This window comes from Thermobia domestica, chromosome 1, assembly GCF_964235325.1.
Source record: "Thermobia domestica chromosome 1, izTheDome1.hap1.1, whole genome shotgun sequence".
Classification (NCBI taxonomy): Eukaryota; Metazoa; Arthropoda; class Insecta; order Zygentoma; family Lepismatidae; genus Thermobia; species Thermobia domestica.
Window position 1 is genome coordinate 74,369,449 of NC_137454.1, and position 16,485 is coordinate 74,385,933.

At 34.1% G+C, this 16,485-nt stretch overlaps 1 protein-coding gene across 3 annotated transcripts in view; it reads left to right on the forward strand.

Moving 5' to 3' along the window:
• Positions 1-16,485, forward strand: part of LOC145686214 (uncharacterized) — a 117,357-nt gene that overhangs the window by 54,920 nt on the left and 45,952 nt on the right. For all 3 annotated transcript variants that reach the window (XM_081759281.1, XM_081759291.1, XM_081759272.1), the window contains exons 6-8: positions 1,830-1,955; positions 2,169-2,315; positions 5,381-5,485. In XM_081759281.1, the coding sequence (XP_081615407.1) occupies positions 1,830-1,955; positions 2,169-2,315; positions 5,381-5,485 (378 nt within the window). The remainder of the gene's footprint in view (positions 1-1,829; positions 1,956-2,168; positions 2,316-5,380; positions 5,486-16,485) is intronic.

The following is a 16,485-nucleotide window of genomic DNA, read 5'->3' on the forward strand; positions in this document are numbered from 1 at the left end:
ACAACTAATCAACAGAAACAAGCTACATTTACATGTAATCAGAGGAGTGCATATTATGGAAAATATAGGAAAAGTTAAACAAAATATAAAGAAGAAAGGAATGTTTCACAAATGCAATAAGAATTAAGTTTGACAAATTTCCAATATTCTTACTTCGACTATTTTCCAAAGACCTATAAATTATAAGTTTTCTAATCACAAATGGAATTGCTATTGAATTTACTAGATACAAGTTCTAGAAATACATTCCCTTGTAAAAGATGTTTTGAATATGGCCATGTTTTATACTCCTATAAGAACAAACTTACATGCTATAGGTTTGAAGGTCAACGTAACCCTAATAGATGCAAAAGAGGAATTTTCAAGAACTTTTGTGCAATATATAAAAAGAAAGTCCATCGAACTGGCAGCAGTCAGTATTCAGAAAGACCATTTAAACCTATATAACCACCTACCAAAAGGGTGATGTTTCAACCTAAATCACAAATTAGAAGAAATTATTATTATTCAGGAAAAATAAATGGACACGGAAACAGAAGATACAGTGCGCACTTCTGACCATGAAACTCACAATACTACAGACTACCACAACAAGGAAATAAACAAAGTAGCGGACCTAATTTTGCCTTAATGAAAATATGAGTTTATATATATATAAACACAATGAAACACACATGAACATATTGGTTAAGAGCTTAAGAGCTTCGATTTAACAATGGATTGTACGCATTTTTCACTATATTTTGGAATCACTTTTTTAACGACACAATAGTTTAGTGTAAGGAACAAATTTGTTAATTCTGCTGTTTCGGTGATAGCTCCATGACTACACAAAAGTAGTAATTTGTTATTATATTAATAATTCATTTCCTTTATAGTTTTTAACTATTAACATAATAGACTACAACTTTGATATGCGCGTCAAGATTCCATTGATAAAGCTGCATTTCCGTTCTCGTTGTTCACGTTGAAATGTTGTGCCATTAAAATAACACTTAATAGACCGGAGACACAGAATGAAAAGTTGTAGCGTGGGTTAGAGTTTAACGTTGTTTCAATACAAAAGTTATATGAGCCGAAATCTTATAGTTTAACGTGGAATCCGAACTACACAATCTCCTGTCGGGAATTGAATCCGGGTCTCTTGTGTCAGACACGTACGCTAATCATATGGCCATGTATCATATTACATAAGTTCTGTTTGTATACTCTTGTCTCCAGTAAGAATCCTTGGAAAAGCCTTAATTTGTTGCTCTGGTTGTGACGTCTCTGGGTGGTAGTTATAAATTGTGATGCTGACATTAATAATATGAGTAGCTTTTTACTTTTTTTGGAGGTTACCAGCAGTGAATTTACAGACATTTCTGATATATCTTTAGTAGTTCATGATTGTATGCATATGTAGTACAGAATAATTCGTTGTATCTGTATCGATGAGCTCTTTCGCTGGGTACTTCATCTGATGCTTTTTCTCATTGTTTTGTTGTTATTATTATTAATATTGGAATATCATTTATCTGTAAAAAAATCAATAAGTAATTGTATTATATTCTAGGAATTCGTAGCTAAGATATGTTTGATTGAAAAAATCGACAGTCTATTGGATGAAAATGCGCACAATGTTGTAGTACACTACTTACTTATTAGGAGATCAATGAAGTAATTTTCCAGAAAGTGGGTAAAGTTAAAAAAATCTCCTGACTTCTAATACTATTACTGTAGTTGGCCTTGTGAAAAATCCATTTTCTTTGTGCTCTAATCGATTAGTATTGTTCCACTACGTAAACGTTGTTTAAAAAAATGCTCATTTCATTATTTATTCTCCTTAGAATTTTGCCATTGGATGAGGCAGCTAAACGTCATTTGGCAGCACAGCTTCTTCTTGAGACCCAGCTTCAGTACGACTATGAGAATGAAAAACGTAACAGCTGCGGCGCTTTTAGTGATGTGCAAGAGTAAGTGAAATGATCGAGAAAGAAAATAAGATGACTGTAATTTTATAAATTGTTTGACGAGTAAATATAGCATAGAAGTATAATAATGCATAATGTGAATGCGCTCAATGAGTAGTTTGAATAATAATAGAAAAAAGATGTTTGTATGACTTTACCAGTCTGTATTTGATGGAGTACTTTTTTCTTATATTTTATGCTCTTTCTTTGTTTCAGCATTACTGAATTTTCGTATGATTTAAATAAGTCATTGGCATATTCGGATAATAAAGCATATTGTGGCTGTCACGTGGAAGTTGGATGCCAATCTTTAGTCGAGGGAACGATGTGCAAACAGAATGAAAATATAATACATGTACAGAGGTACCATTGGCTTTCCTTTTCTTTCCAATTCTGATTTCTCTTTTTTTATTTGTATTATTTTCATTACTCATTTATTATACCATTTCCTATTCTGTACTGTCTTTCTTTTCATGTTATTTCCTTTCATATTATATATTGTATTGTTCTTCTCTCTTCAGTTCTGTTTTATTTTCCGTCTCTTCATATCCTTTCCTTTTCATTGTCCTCGCCTTTCTTCCTCTTTTTCCCCTTTCATTTTTTCTTTCTTTTATTTCCTAATTTCTTTCTTTTTACATTTTATCAATCCTTTCATTTTGTCTATTCATTTCTTTTTTCCCTTCCTATCTTCTATCTTCTGACTTCTTTTTTGTCTGATTTCATTCTCGCCTAATTTATTTCTCTTCTTTTATTTCCATTCATTTCTTTTTTTCTTCTTTATTACTTTTCCTTCTTATTATGTCTCCTTTCTTCTGCCCTATCTTTATTTCTTTTCTTATCTTCTGTTTTCCTTTCTGTTTATTCAAATGAAGGGCTTATTATATTACTAAAGGGATATCAACACTATTAATTGTCAGTTATTACTACCTAATATCTTCCAATAAAATTGATTACAACACCATAATGACTTTGTAATATACATAAATATACAATCATATATTTATATAAAATTCATGTTACAAAACAATGTTCATCCAATATATAACTGAGTTTAATAGTACTTTTACCCTCAGCCACAATCAAGACAGAAGAAATTTAAGACTCGTCTGTTAAGGAGTAATTATTGCAATATTCATAGTATTATAATTACAATGGTGTGTATACTCTCCTTTCTCACATATTTCTGAAAAAAGAATTATTTTTAAAATAAAATAGACTATAATGCGTTTTTCATAAACATAAGCCGTAATTATGAACGTTTTTAAAGAAGAGTTTTATCCTTTATTAGGACAATATTGCTTATTTAGTGTTTTCTCACTGAACACTTTTATCATGCCAGAATCGGAGATAAGGTCCAATGGTGGGAAGGTAAACGAAAGATTTAAAGAATCCAAGAAAGAAAAGTTCAAAGGGAAAATTAACTCTTGTACAGGCCATGCGCTTTTATTCAGTATTTATTTAATTAACTTGTTTAGAATCAAAATTGATCAAAAATATAATAATTTTTGGGAGGATTACCGAGCACTGCAATTTGTTCTATGTAAGTTGTTGTTGTTGTTGTTATTATTATTATTATTATTATTATTATTATTATTATTATTATTATTATTATTATTATTATTATTATTATTATTATTATTATTATTATTATTATTGTCGCTTACTCTGAGGGAAGAACATAGACTAAAAGTATTTGAGAACAAGATCCTGAGACGAATATTCGGACCCAAGAGGAACAGGAATGGGGAATGGCGGAAACTTCATAAAGAGGAACTGCATAATTTATACGGTTTGCCAAATATTGTTAGGGTCATCAAGTCTAGGAGGCGTAGGTGGGCAGATTATGTAGCTAGGATGGAAGAAAGTAGAAATGCTTTCAACGTCTTGACTGGAAGACCAATCGAAAAACTACCATTAGGAAGACCTAGATGCAGATAAGAGGACAATATTAAGATGAATCTCGCAGAAACAGGAATACAAAGTAGAAACTGGATGTTAAACCCAGAATCAACTCAACTCTTATAAAAGACTAATAGTCCATCCTTTTCTTTGTTTCTTTCTTTTATTTTAATCTTTTATTTTATTTTATTTTATTTGATAGGAACTCAAAACGTAGTAATCTAAACTTTACAGGTTAATAATTCCTTTGGTGGAGTGTCATTCAACTAAAGATGTTAAGGAAAATATGGGTTAAGTGAAATATCGTTTTAAAACTCTTGTTTTCACTTCAAAACTACAGATTACTTTTAAACTGAGATAGTGCTTACTCAATTTCTAAGAACTTAATAGTTTAAGAAAAGATAAAATCATGTCATCTTTTGAGTGGTATATGTTTTATGGCCCGTGTCTAAACGAATGTACATGGGGGCTTGAATTTGATTAAATTTCACATATTTGTCACCTCAAAAAATGAAGAAATAACGATCTTAACACTAGTATTAGTTGACTCGGAAATAATAGAAGTGCAAATTTTAGTATGGGACACTCCCTATGAAACACTTCATGCATGTATAAGAGGCGTGATATTTTCAGTTGCAAGAAATTTTAGCCCTGTCTATGTGTCGTGCTTACACATTTCTCAATTCGACGAAGAAAAAAATATGACCAGATGAAATATGGAAATATATGTGATTATTCAAGTAAAGAACACGCTGAATTTAGTGCCAGAAATACAATTGCAAGCATAATAATAACACAGTTTAAATTTTGGCGAGGCAGATAATATATTTTAATGTTTGGGTTAATTTTCAAATTTACAATATGCTTACTATTGTTGTTTAGCAGATATACTTCTACTTGGGGCTAATTGGTATCGCAAAATGAAAGCTTTTATTACAAAGCTTAAATATAAAACTGGTTGTATAGTTCATGTCTCAAGAGCGGAGAAACAGAAAAAAATCTCATTTGTTTCCCTTTTAGTTAAATGGAAAACAGAACCTAAGAAACTTCAATTATTTAGAGTACAGCTGTTTCAGATAATCTTTTGGACTGCTTTCGTTCTGTGCTGTATCTTCACCTCGAGTCACTTCATTCTCTCTTCGTTCCCTTCGGTAGATAATTCCAAAACTTTGTTGGAAATTTTGAGACTTCCCTAAGCCAAGAATTCATGAAACCGCTTCTCATTGGTGCAAACAAAAGATGGATATGTCCACTCCATTTGATTAGTGTAATTCAGATTTACCGCTTATTAATAATTTCACAAGTAAGCAGATGATTTAGTCCATTGAATGACTTTCATACATAGAGAATGATTTCTGGTCTTGTATTTGTCTTGTTTAATTTCTTTTAAATACTGTAGAACAAAAATAACTATTTTAAGATTCGTATTTTGACAATAATGTAATCTAAAACATTAATAAAAATAATTTAGTATTCATCATTTTTAATTGGAAAATATATGCAGAATTTTTACTTTCCTTTTATTTTAGTATGAAAGCAAGAGACTCAAGCAGCAAGGCTTTCGAATATGATAAAGGAAGACAATATCAGCTTGTGATTCCCGGGTCAATTTGCTCTAACTGCAAAGAGAAAAGGTAAATATTAGTTCAGTATTATCATTGATGTCATCAGGGTTAGAATTCAACATCAATTGATACCTAAACCCCTAGACTTCACTTCATACCAAAGTGAAAATAGTTTATAGATATGATAATAATAATAATAAAATTAATACAGGACTATAAAAATGATAACAAATTAGTGTGATTCTTTTTACAGAGGGAAGGGATATGGAATATTCTTTACTGCAGTTTTCACTATTTTTAGGGTGAAATTGAGCGAAAGATTCACAATTTCTAATTTTGTATGTTATACAAGTATTTAAGGATATGAACTGGCCCATATATTTTCTTATAAATAAAAATTTAAGTGATTGTGTTTATGACACTTAGTAACGCTTGAACCACCCGACCGATCTCATTCAAATTTTCAACATAGGCGAGGTTCGGGCCTGAGATGGTATTTGTCATTTCACTTTGAAGGTGCAACTTGAAGGAAGAAAGGGATATATATATATATATATATATATATATATATATATATATATATATATATATATATATATATATATATATAAATGATCGAAATGTATGTATATGTATGTATGTATAAATATATAAAAATATATATGTATGTATAAATGATCGAAAATGACTGATATTAGTGTCAAATGCAAATGAGAGGTAGATGTAATTTATTTGCCGTATTTGCTGTACTTTTGACATTTTTTTCTTTTTTGAAATGGAGAACTTGCAGATAAATCGAAAGTTTAAAAATTATAATATATGTTACTGTAGTCCCAACACACATGTATTATCTTTAAGATATTCTCTATCTCTTAACAGTATTTACAATAACCTAAAGAAGTACTACTTTGAAAATTAGGTACTTTCTTACTTATAATTTCTAAAATAATAATAAAACTAAGGAATGTTTCCAATATTTATTTTGTCACAGTTTATTGGCTACGAGAGAAAATTTTGAAAAGCAACTTCTAGTCTCGAGGATAATTTTAAGTAAAATCCTGCAGTTTCCACTAATCTAGCCCATATATCATGTTATTTACGTTTGATTAGTTTGGTAAGAATTACATTGAGTTTATTTAAACAATCCTCGATATCGTGATAGTTCTTTCATATCGTTTTAATAGCTATGAACTATTAACTGTACTACATACCTTGTCACAAATACAAATAAGAAAATATCTACTTCTCAACATACAGTAGATATTTTTCATTGCCTTTGCATTTAGGAAATTTTTAAAGAAGTGGAAAGAATCGAAATATGTCTTAATATAAGATTACAAGACAGTTCTCTATTTTATCTTTAGTTTCCGAACAAATTCTGAATCTTCTATCTTGTTTCTATAATTCCCAGACCTCTTATAAAGCCCCATTTCATGTTTTGAGAAAGTTTCGTATAATGAAAGCAGTTATGAAAGCATCTTACCTAAATCTCGTATTACGAATGGAAGTTTTATCCAGTTTTAGCATCAGTATTGCTATCGTTCAGAAAGTGCAGAAAATCTGGTACAAGAATCTATGAAAAGCTTTGTATTTGCTGGCTAGTCAATCTCTTCTATGCACTTTTCATGATACCATTTTGAGACTTTCAAATTATGCTATACATAGAGATGAGGAGTCTTGTGGAGCGGATATATATCCGTCCGCCTGTCGAAGGTAACAGAGCGAAAACGGTAAGACATTGCATGCAATGGTTTTCTGATATGGATTCAGTGTCGCAAGAACAAATTCTCATCATCTCCTTTTACCCTCTATTCAAACCAGAAATGATATAAATTAACCATTTCCGGTTTCAACATTGATCACAATGTATCAAAAACGTAAACAGACATAAAAAAAAAAAACGTTTCTTTAAACGGATTCAGAGTTCGAATAATACAGCTCATCTCCACCTTTATATCTCTGCTAAAACTGGAAGTGAAATACACTACTATTTCCAGTTTCAATGTTGATCAAAAGCAAAAGCATTAAGACATAGTGATCAATGGCTTGGATTCATCGTTTCAAAAAATAAATTTAATATTAATCCTTATTCCTAATATTCAAACCGAAAGTGGTAGAAATCTATGATTTTCAGTTTCAATACTGATTGCTATAGTGAAAAACTGATAATAGATAGCGAGAAGCGTTTATATATACAGTAAAACCTGTCTTTTGCGAAATCGAATGGGACTTGCAAAAAATTTCCGTTAAAAAGATAGGTTTCCATTTAACGGAGATAGACTTATGCAAAAAAAGTGAATACATATAATGGACAAACTGAGATAAAAAAAAATAAGATGCTGTACGTACCTCAGTCAATTTATAGTATTTATTTCTACTTCGAAATATTACAAGCAAAACTTACAATGAACATAAACAAAATACTGTACACACGTTAACTTACTTTTTCCAATAGTCAAAGGAGGCTTTTCTGTATACATTGCTGCATGTCTGTTTAACTTTACAAAAGACTTTAGCCTGAGAAACTAGACTAGGCATATCAGTGTCATATCGACGTAAGGCAAATGTTGTAGCTCTTTGAAACTATTGGCAGAATCTTGATAAGTCTTTAGCCAACAGTCTTCTTCCAACCCATAGCCATGCATATATACATATCTCTTCTTGCTCCACTTCCTTTTCTATTTTCAGACTTTCCGTCTAATTCTCAAAGCATGAATATCCATTATGTCTGTTTCCTTTTGCACATTACTGTATATTTTGCTATATATATATATATATATATATATAACCTCTCATAGAATATCTAAAATCTTTCTAAATGATGCACTTCGAAACTTGAAATTTTCTTTTAAAAGGTTCATTTTGATATCCATTGTCCGCGTAATACAGTTTCCGTTTAATGCGAAGAATTAACCACGATTTTCGCTAGTAAATTCATGGGAACATGAAATATTTCCGTTTAATAAAGGGTTTGAAGACATGTTTTACTATATATATATATATATATATATATATATATATATATATATATATATATATATATATATATATATCGGGTGTTCTAAAAATGGCGCACACAGACCACAGAGCATTATTCAAACAAGTCAAAGTAAAACAAATATGCACGGTATCTCTCTCTCTCTCTATCTATCTATCTATCTATCTATCTATATATATATATATATATATACAGATGGTGATCAGAAAAATGGAAACACCTGTAGTTGGCAACACGTCAGATGTATTGGTTGGCAGTGGTGTCGTGGCGCCCGCAGCGCCGGACCGCTGGTGGTGGTGTGTTAGGTCGGTCTCCATACCCGGTCGGTCGGTCGGTCTCTACGTCAGGCGCAGTGGAACAGCAGTGTCCAGTGGCTGTAGCAGACGGAGATAGTGTAAAATGGGAGACCTCTCAGATTTTCAAAGAGGGCAAATTGTTGGTGCGCGGTTATGTGGAGTGAGTGTGACGGTAGTGGCTACTGTGTTAGGTGTGTCACGTGGGACAGTGCCGAAGGTGATGACGGCCTACACAACACACGGGAAAACCACATCGGGGAAGCGAAACAGTGGGCGGAAGAAAATCATGAGTGACAGGTCACGCCGGGTATTAAAGCGCATTGTCACGCAGAACCGTCGTGCCACTGCGAAGCAAGGGACGGAGGAACTCAATCAGCACCTCCCCCACCCTGTTTCGACAATCACGGTCCGCCGCGAATTACATGACATGAACTTACGGGGTCGTGTTGCACGGGCCAAACCGCTCATCAGGGACCATATCGCTTTCGCACGCCGCAAATGGTGCCACGACCATGCAACTTGGACCGTTGAGGACCGGAAACGTGTGATATGGTCGGATGAGTCATCCTTCACCCTATTCCCAACCACGAGCCGTGTTTATGTGTGGAGAACGCCCAAAGAAGCTTATGATCTGCAGTGTCTCCGCCCACTGTGAAACATGGCGACGGCTCGGTGATGCTGTGGGCCGCCAAATCATTTTTTTCATTGGGTCCTGTGGTCACACTTTGCGGACGAATAACTGCCAACGATTATGTCGAAATTTTAAGAGACCACTTGCATCCTATGGTCCTCATGTTGTTCCCGGACAATGACGCCATCTTCCAGGATGATAATGCACCCATTCACACAGCTGGCGTTGATGCAGCGTGGTTTGAGGAACATCGGGATGAAGTTCAACACCTTCCCTGGCCCGCCTAATTCCCAGATCTCAACATAATTGAACATCTGTGGTCCGTCTTGGAAACACGACTCCGGCGACAATTTCCAACTCCATCCTCTCTCACGGAACTGGCCGATGCCCTCCACGAGGAATGGTGTAAAATTCCACTTGCTACCATTCACGACCTCTATGCGTCCATCCCACGTCGCATCAAGGCTGTTCTGAAGGCGAAAGGTGGCCAGACACCATATTAATCTGGTAAGTTGCAATTTCGTTCAGGTGTTTCCACTTTTCTGATCACCATCTGTATATATATATAAAGGGGCGGATCCAAGGGGGCTATAGGGGATATAGTCCCCCCTTTGTTGCTCAAGTATACAGTGGCTAAAATGAGCTTCAATCCTGCTTTACACTGGATAAAACGCGAAACTATGCTTTAGCCCTTCCTTGATCATATCTTGGATCCGCCACTATAATATATATATATATACCTTTCGAGTCCTCGTCTGAAGACACAAATTGCACTATGTGGCAACGTCGCAAATAAAGAACCATAGATTAGATCTACCAATCTATCAAATAGTTATATCGATTCTTTCCAGATGGCAGCTAAAGTCGACATTGATGGACATTAGCATTACTTATTACTATAGCAATTGATTCAACTGCTTGTTGTATTTGACCAATTCCATTTCAAATCGTCCAGGCAAACCACAATTAGTCCCCATCATAGTCTCAGATTTCATTTATTTTTTGTATATGGGATCTACATGCAATATTATTAAACCCATATTTTTTTCTTTTTGCTGAAAAAAATTTTTCCTTCGATAGACAGCCTTCCAAAATGGCTGCCCTCTTCTCGGATTGCTCGTAAAACTGAAAAACATGTCAAATTAAAAGTTTTGTTGTAGAGAAACTAATGTACTTAGTAACATAATCGCAATAGCAGGAAGAGTATAAAGTTGTATGTTTCGTTGGAGGGTAAAAATTCGTCTATTGGTCCAATAGGAATCGCGCAATTCACTCGCAATGTTGCCAACTTTGATGAAATTTTTGCTAACTTCAAACATTTTTTTTCTGTCCTCATGAGCAATATCAACCATCTGCTTGTAGCATCGAAATCTACTCCATAAGGTCTCTTGAAAATGTAAAGGACTTACGTTTCTGATTATTACATCCCACGTTATAGCATGATGAAAAGCTGAAAATTTCATTAAGACGCCATGTTTGGACGCCATTTTCTCAAAAAACCCACCTTTTAAAAATCTGAATTTTTTACATGTATTAGAAAAGTACCTAAGTATTTAATATCCGTTAACCGTTCATGCGGCTGAAGCCCCTAACATTCGCAATTAATTATTGAAATTTCGATTTTTGTACTTGCAATGTAAATATTTCCTATGGGCATTTAGGTCCTATACACAAGGCGATTTGAAAGGGAGTATGAAAATTTTGAGAGATGAATCCTGACATCAAATCCAGTAAAAAAGTTCCTATAAACATGAGTCGAATTCCGCTTCGTTTTCGAGTTACAGGGTTTCCAACTCGGGACCAAAAATCGGCTCGCGACAATGGAAAATAAAATATATATTTCGCGTTAAATTAGAAACTGTGTGCTAAAGTTATGATGAAGTTCAGAAAGTTGATTTGTATCAATATGAAAATTTTTACGTGCGTTGCAATTCGGTTGGCAGTGTTGCCAACTTGGTAGAACTTTTATTTCTTTCCAAATGACACTACGTGGATTTTATTTGATATTTGGTATTCATTAATGATTGCAAACATCACATGACGCACAATTTTCCTAACATCACCACAGTTTTCGAAAACTTACATGTATTTCATTAAAAGGTTTATCTCATGCGTTATTGATAGTTTGTGAGATTCGGTGTCGTGAACATCGTCCTAGTGTTCTCTGGAACCATGAAAATTGTTTACACTGGTAGCATGACATTCTAGTGCACTAGTTAAGTGTTTGTGTGAATAACAATGGGGAAGTCCTATTAGAGTAAGGACCGTATTAAATGTGTTATTTATGCTAAAAGCCGTAAGGGGATTGTGCACAGAAGGAGTTCTAGACAAAAAAAATATATATATATCTTGCGGTAAAATATATGGACTGCGTACAGTGTGTCAGCCCAAACGTACTATTAGGGGAGGATGATTATTTGTGTCCTGTACAGAAGGCGATTTGAAAGCCAGTATGAAAAATTCTGAGAGGTGAATCCTTCACTGCAGTCTAGGTTTCACCGATAACGGACGTTTTAATGGGGACACATTCATGTTTAGCATGTTAACTGTCTGGTTAATGGTTTCAAAATCTACATTCAGAGGAACAAATTCTTTATCTCATAATTTTATATTTACATCTCTTTCGTGGTCACCAATATCTCACACACATTCACGTTGTTCACGGTAAATATTCAAAGCACCCTTTACACAAATATTCATCCTCTCCTAATACTACGTTTTGGCAGACGCGCTGTACACAATACATATATTTTGCCACAAAATTAAATGTTTGTCAAGAATTCTTTCTATACACAATTATCTTATGCCTTTTAGAATCATCAACACATTTAATACGGTCCTTACTGTAATAGGACTTCCTCATTGTTATTCACACAAACACTGTAACTCGTGCACTACAATGTCATGCTACCAGTAAAAACAATTTTCATGGTTCCTGAGAACACTAGGACGATGTTCACGACACCAAACCTCGTAATAAACTGTTTCGTGGTTTCAGCAGAACTTCTTGAACAAGTTCGAACTTGATGCGTGGAGTTATGAGAGGTTTTGCAATAATAAAGAATATTTTTTCTTCTTTTTATTATTATTATTATGATTATTACAACTTACACAGACGTAGTTTTTATTCGACATTTTGGTTTTACTAATGATGACAAACATCGAGTGAAATTCACACTTAATGTTGCAAACTATCAATAATGCACAAGATAAACCTTTTAATGAAATCCATGTAAGTTTTCGAAAACTGTGGTGATGTGGGGAAAATTGTGCTTTATGTGATGTTTGCAGTCATTAATGAATACCAAATATCAAATAAAATCTACGTAGTGTCATTTGGAAAGAAATAAAAGTTCTACCAAGTTGGCAACACTGCCAACCGAATTGCAACGCACGTAAAAATTTTCATATTGATACAAATCAACTTTCTGAACTTCATCATAACTTTAGCACATAGCTCTGATTTAACACGAAATATATATTTTATTTTCCATTGTCGCGAGCCGATTTTTGGTCCCGAGTTGGAAACCCTGTAACTCGAAAACGAAGCGGAATTCGACTCATGTTTATAGGAACTTTTTTACTGGATTTGATGTCAGGATTCATCTCTCAAAATTTTCATACTCCCTTTCAAATCGCCTTGTGTATAGGACCTAAATGCCCATAGGAAATATTTACATTGCAAGTACAAAAATCGAAATTTCAATAATTAATTGCGAATGTTAGGGGCTTCAGCCGCATGAACGGTTAACGGATATTAAATACTTAGGTACTTTTCCAATACATGTAAAAAATTCAGATTTTTAAAAGGTGGGTTTTTTGAGAAAATGGCGTCCAAACATGGCGTCTTAATGAAATTTTCAGCTTTTCATCATGCTATAACGTGGGATGTAATAATCAGAAACGTAAGTCCTTTACATTTTCAAGAGACCTTATGGAGTAGATTTCGATGCTACAAGCAGATGGTTGATATTGCTCGTGAGGACAGAAAAAAAATGTTTGAAGTTAGCAAAAATTTCATCAAAGTTGGCAACATTGCGAGTGAATTGCGCGATTCCTATTGGACCAATAGACGAATTTTTACCCTCCAACGAAACATACAACTTTATACTCTTCCTGCTATTGCGATTATGTTACTAAGTACATTAGTTTCTCTACAACAAAACTTTTAATTTGACATGTTTTTCAGTTTTACGAGCAATCCGAGAAGAGGGCAGCCATTTTGGAAGGCTGTATATCGAAGAAAAAATTTTTTTCAGCAAAAAGAAAAAATATGGGTCTAATAATTTTGTATGTAGTTTCTTATTTTAAAAAATAAGTTAAATCTGAGATAGTCATGTGGACCACCCTGGACGATTTGAAATGGAATCACTCATTTGTAGAATAATGCTAATGGCTCCAAGTTAATCTGCGATGTTGACACATTGTGAAATTTTGATTCCCCATAGCGGCTGAAGGAGGCCCCGGATGGTATTTCATCATATAACATTTTCGCTTTATTTTGGCCTGTAGAATAGTGCTCTGTGGTCCGTGGGCGCCATTTTTAGACTACCCGATATATATAGGTAGATTGATTCATTGTCTGATGCATAGGTTTTATCTCCAGTCTTATTTTGTACTAAAACCGGAAGTTCTATAAATTTAACTCACTTCCGGTTTCAATATTTATTTCCATAGCGCAAAATGGCAATGGAAGGCGGCAGGTGGTTTTTGATATTTATTCAGGATCTCAAGAGTAGATTCTACCTATACTCTTATTCTTCTACTAGCTGAACTGCCCGTTCTTCGCACAGGAAAAATACGTTTATGGAAATATTATTTTTAAAAAATCGAACCTCTCCATCTTATAATACCCATTCTAATGAAGTTGAAATGATAAAAACTCAGGTCGACCCAAGTGCTATGTTCAAAAATTCTTTTCAAACGGTTAAAACGCTTCCTCACTTTGGCCACTCGGTATGAGCACAGAACAGAAAAGTAAAGGCATTTTAAAAACTCTCTTCCCTCTCTCCTTTAGGGGTGGAATTTTCGGGAACGGTGGACCACGTGATCATAGGGCTTAAATATCATCGAGGAGGCACCAATCAGCTTACTGACCCCGATAACTATGTATTCGACACTAAATTACATCATTTTGGACATTTCAATTTTCACCCCTTCTCAGCCCTATATCGATGGGACTGAACTTGGATTTTAAACGCATCTGAGTGTCGTTTTGGATTATATTTACATGTCACTTCCTTCCCACCCCTACCTCTATTGGTGATAAATATATTTTACTTCCACAGCAATTTTCTTTTTCAGATTGTAAGTCATCCGTGTGCCAAGTTTGGTTCAAATTGCTCCATGCTTAATGCGAAACACACACATACATACATATATACATACATGCGTACACTTACGTATTGATATAAACACATACACTCAAAGAAAGAGAGAGATTAAAACCAGAAGTAGTGAAACTAATAGTACAACGATTTTCATGGAGCAAGAATTGTTAAGAAATATCGAGAAATCATTTTTTATATGAATTCAGCATATCAATAATGTTTCAAATCCGGCCTTAAAACGGAATTTCTAAAAGTTTCCGTCACGCCCCTACTAATAAATTGTTCGTGGCATACAGTCATCTACGGAAGAAATAATGTATCAGTATCAACTCTAGCTGCGTCAGCTTGTTAAAGCTAGTAATTTAAATCAATCACAGTGTATTGAGGACGCAAACTTCATGACAATACTCCAGTTCACAGGGCTGTTGTTGCCAAGGCTGCAGTGAAATACTATGGCTTCAAGAAGATTCCGCATCAACCTTACAGCCCACCACCCGTAAAGCACTGCGACCTTTGTAGCAATAGCCGTGTGAACTGGAGCATTGTCATGCAAATGCGAGCTCAACATACTGATTCAAAAGACTGTCTCCAACGAACTGATGCAGCTACACAGTTGAAACGGTTACATTATTTCTTCCATAGATGTCACTATATGCCAAAAACGGCTTATTACCAATGGCTCGATATTTCAGTGTCAGGTTGGAAGCTTTTGGAAAATACCCCATATCTATTGAAAGGTGAAGCGATACATTGGGTTCCGGTTTTAAAACTTCGATAACTCTAACTTTGATAACTCGAATTCCTTGATAACTTGATTTTTTTTCATATTTTTTTAACTCTCCATAACACTCAATGTTAAAATAACCTCTGTATGTCGAATGTTTAAAAATTACAACCTCGATAAGTCGAATTTTAAGGGTTTCATAATTAATTATATTTAAAAACCTCGGCAACTCGAACTTTCGTATATGCAATCTCTACGGAATTACGTGTATAAGTCGATTTTCTCTTGATATGACCTCGATACCTCGAAGCTCTATGCTTTTACGTAACTGTCATTGTTGCTAATATATACTGTAATTGTGTTCTACTTTATTTTTATTAGTCATCTTATTTAACTTAAGGAACTTTCACAACTTCGAGTTATAGAGGTTGAATGAATAAAACTTCGAGTTATAGAGGTTATATAGTCACTTTTCATGAGGAACGCGGAAACGGTATATCGAATTTTTGTTGTTGATAACTCGAATCTTGATTACTCGAAAAACTCAATATCTCGAATGTTTATATATTCCCTTTAGCTTCAAGTTATCGATGTCCCACTGTACTAAATCCTCATGGTTTTGAAGTCTACCACTGTTTCACACTGTAAAATGAACCACATTTAGCCTATTATTTCTTCTAGCGCTAGAGTATTAAGCTAGATTTAACAAACCTAACCTAACATGAGCAAACAAATTTTAAAGAATTGTTTCTCTACCATGTAATTACAGAACACGTTTTCTTTTTCTAATTTATTTATTTACTAGCTGAAACGTCCCTTTTTCGAACGAAAAGAGTAGGTTTATGGAACGTATTTGAACCTCTTTTCCCTTAGGATACGCATTACAATGTTACATAAGTGTAACATTGTGTATCATTATCGTTACATAAGTGTAACGATAAAAATCCGCAATGTCCGCATTTCCACCTCCACCAATTCTTATCCCTATGGGGGGGGAGGGGGACATAAAAGACATTAAGAGTATCACTATTAATCTCAGCGACCCCGAAAACTGTGGATTGGACACTAATACTAGTCATTTTTGATTATT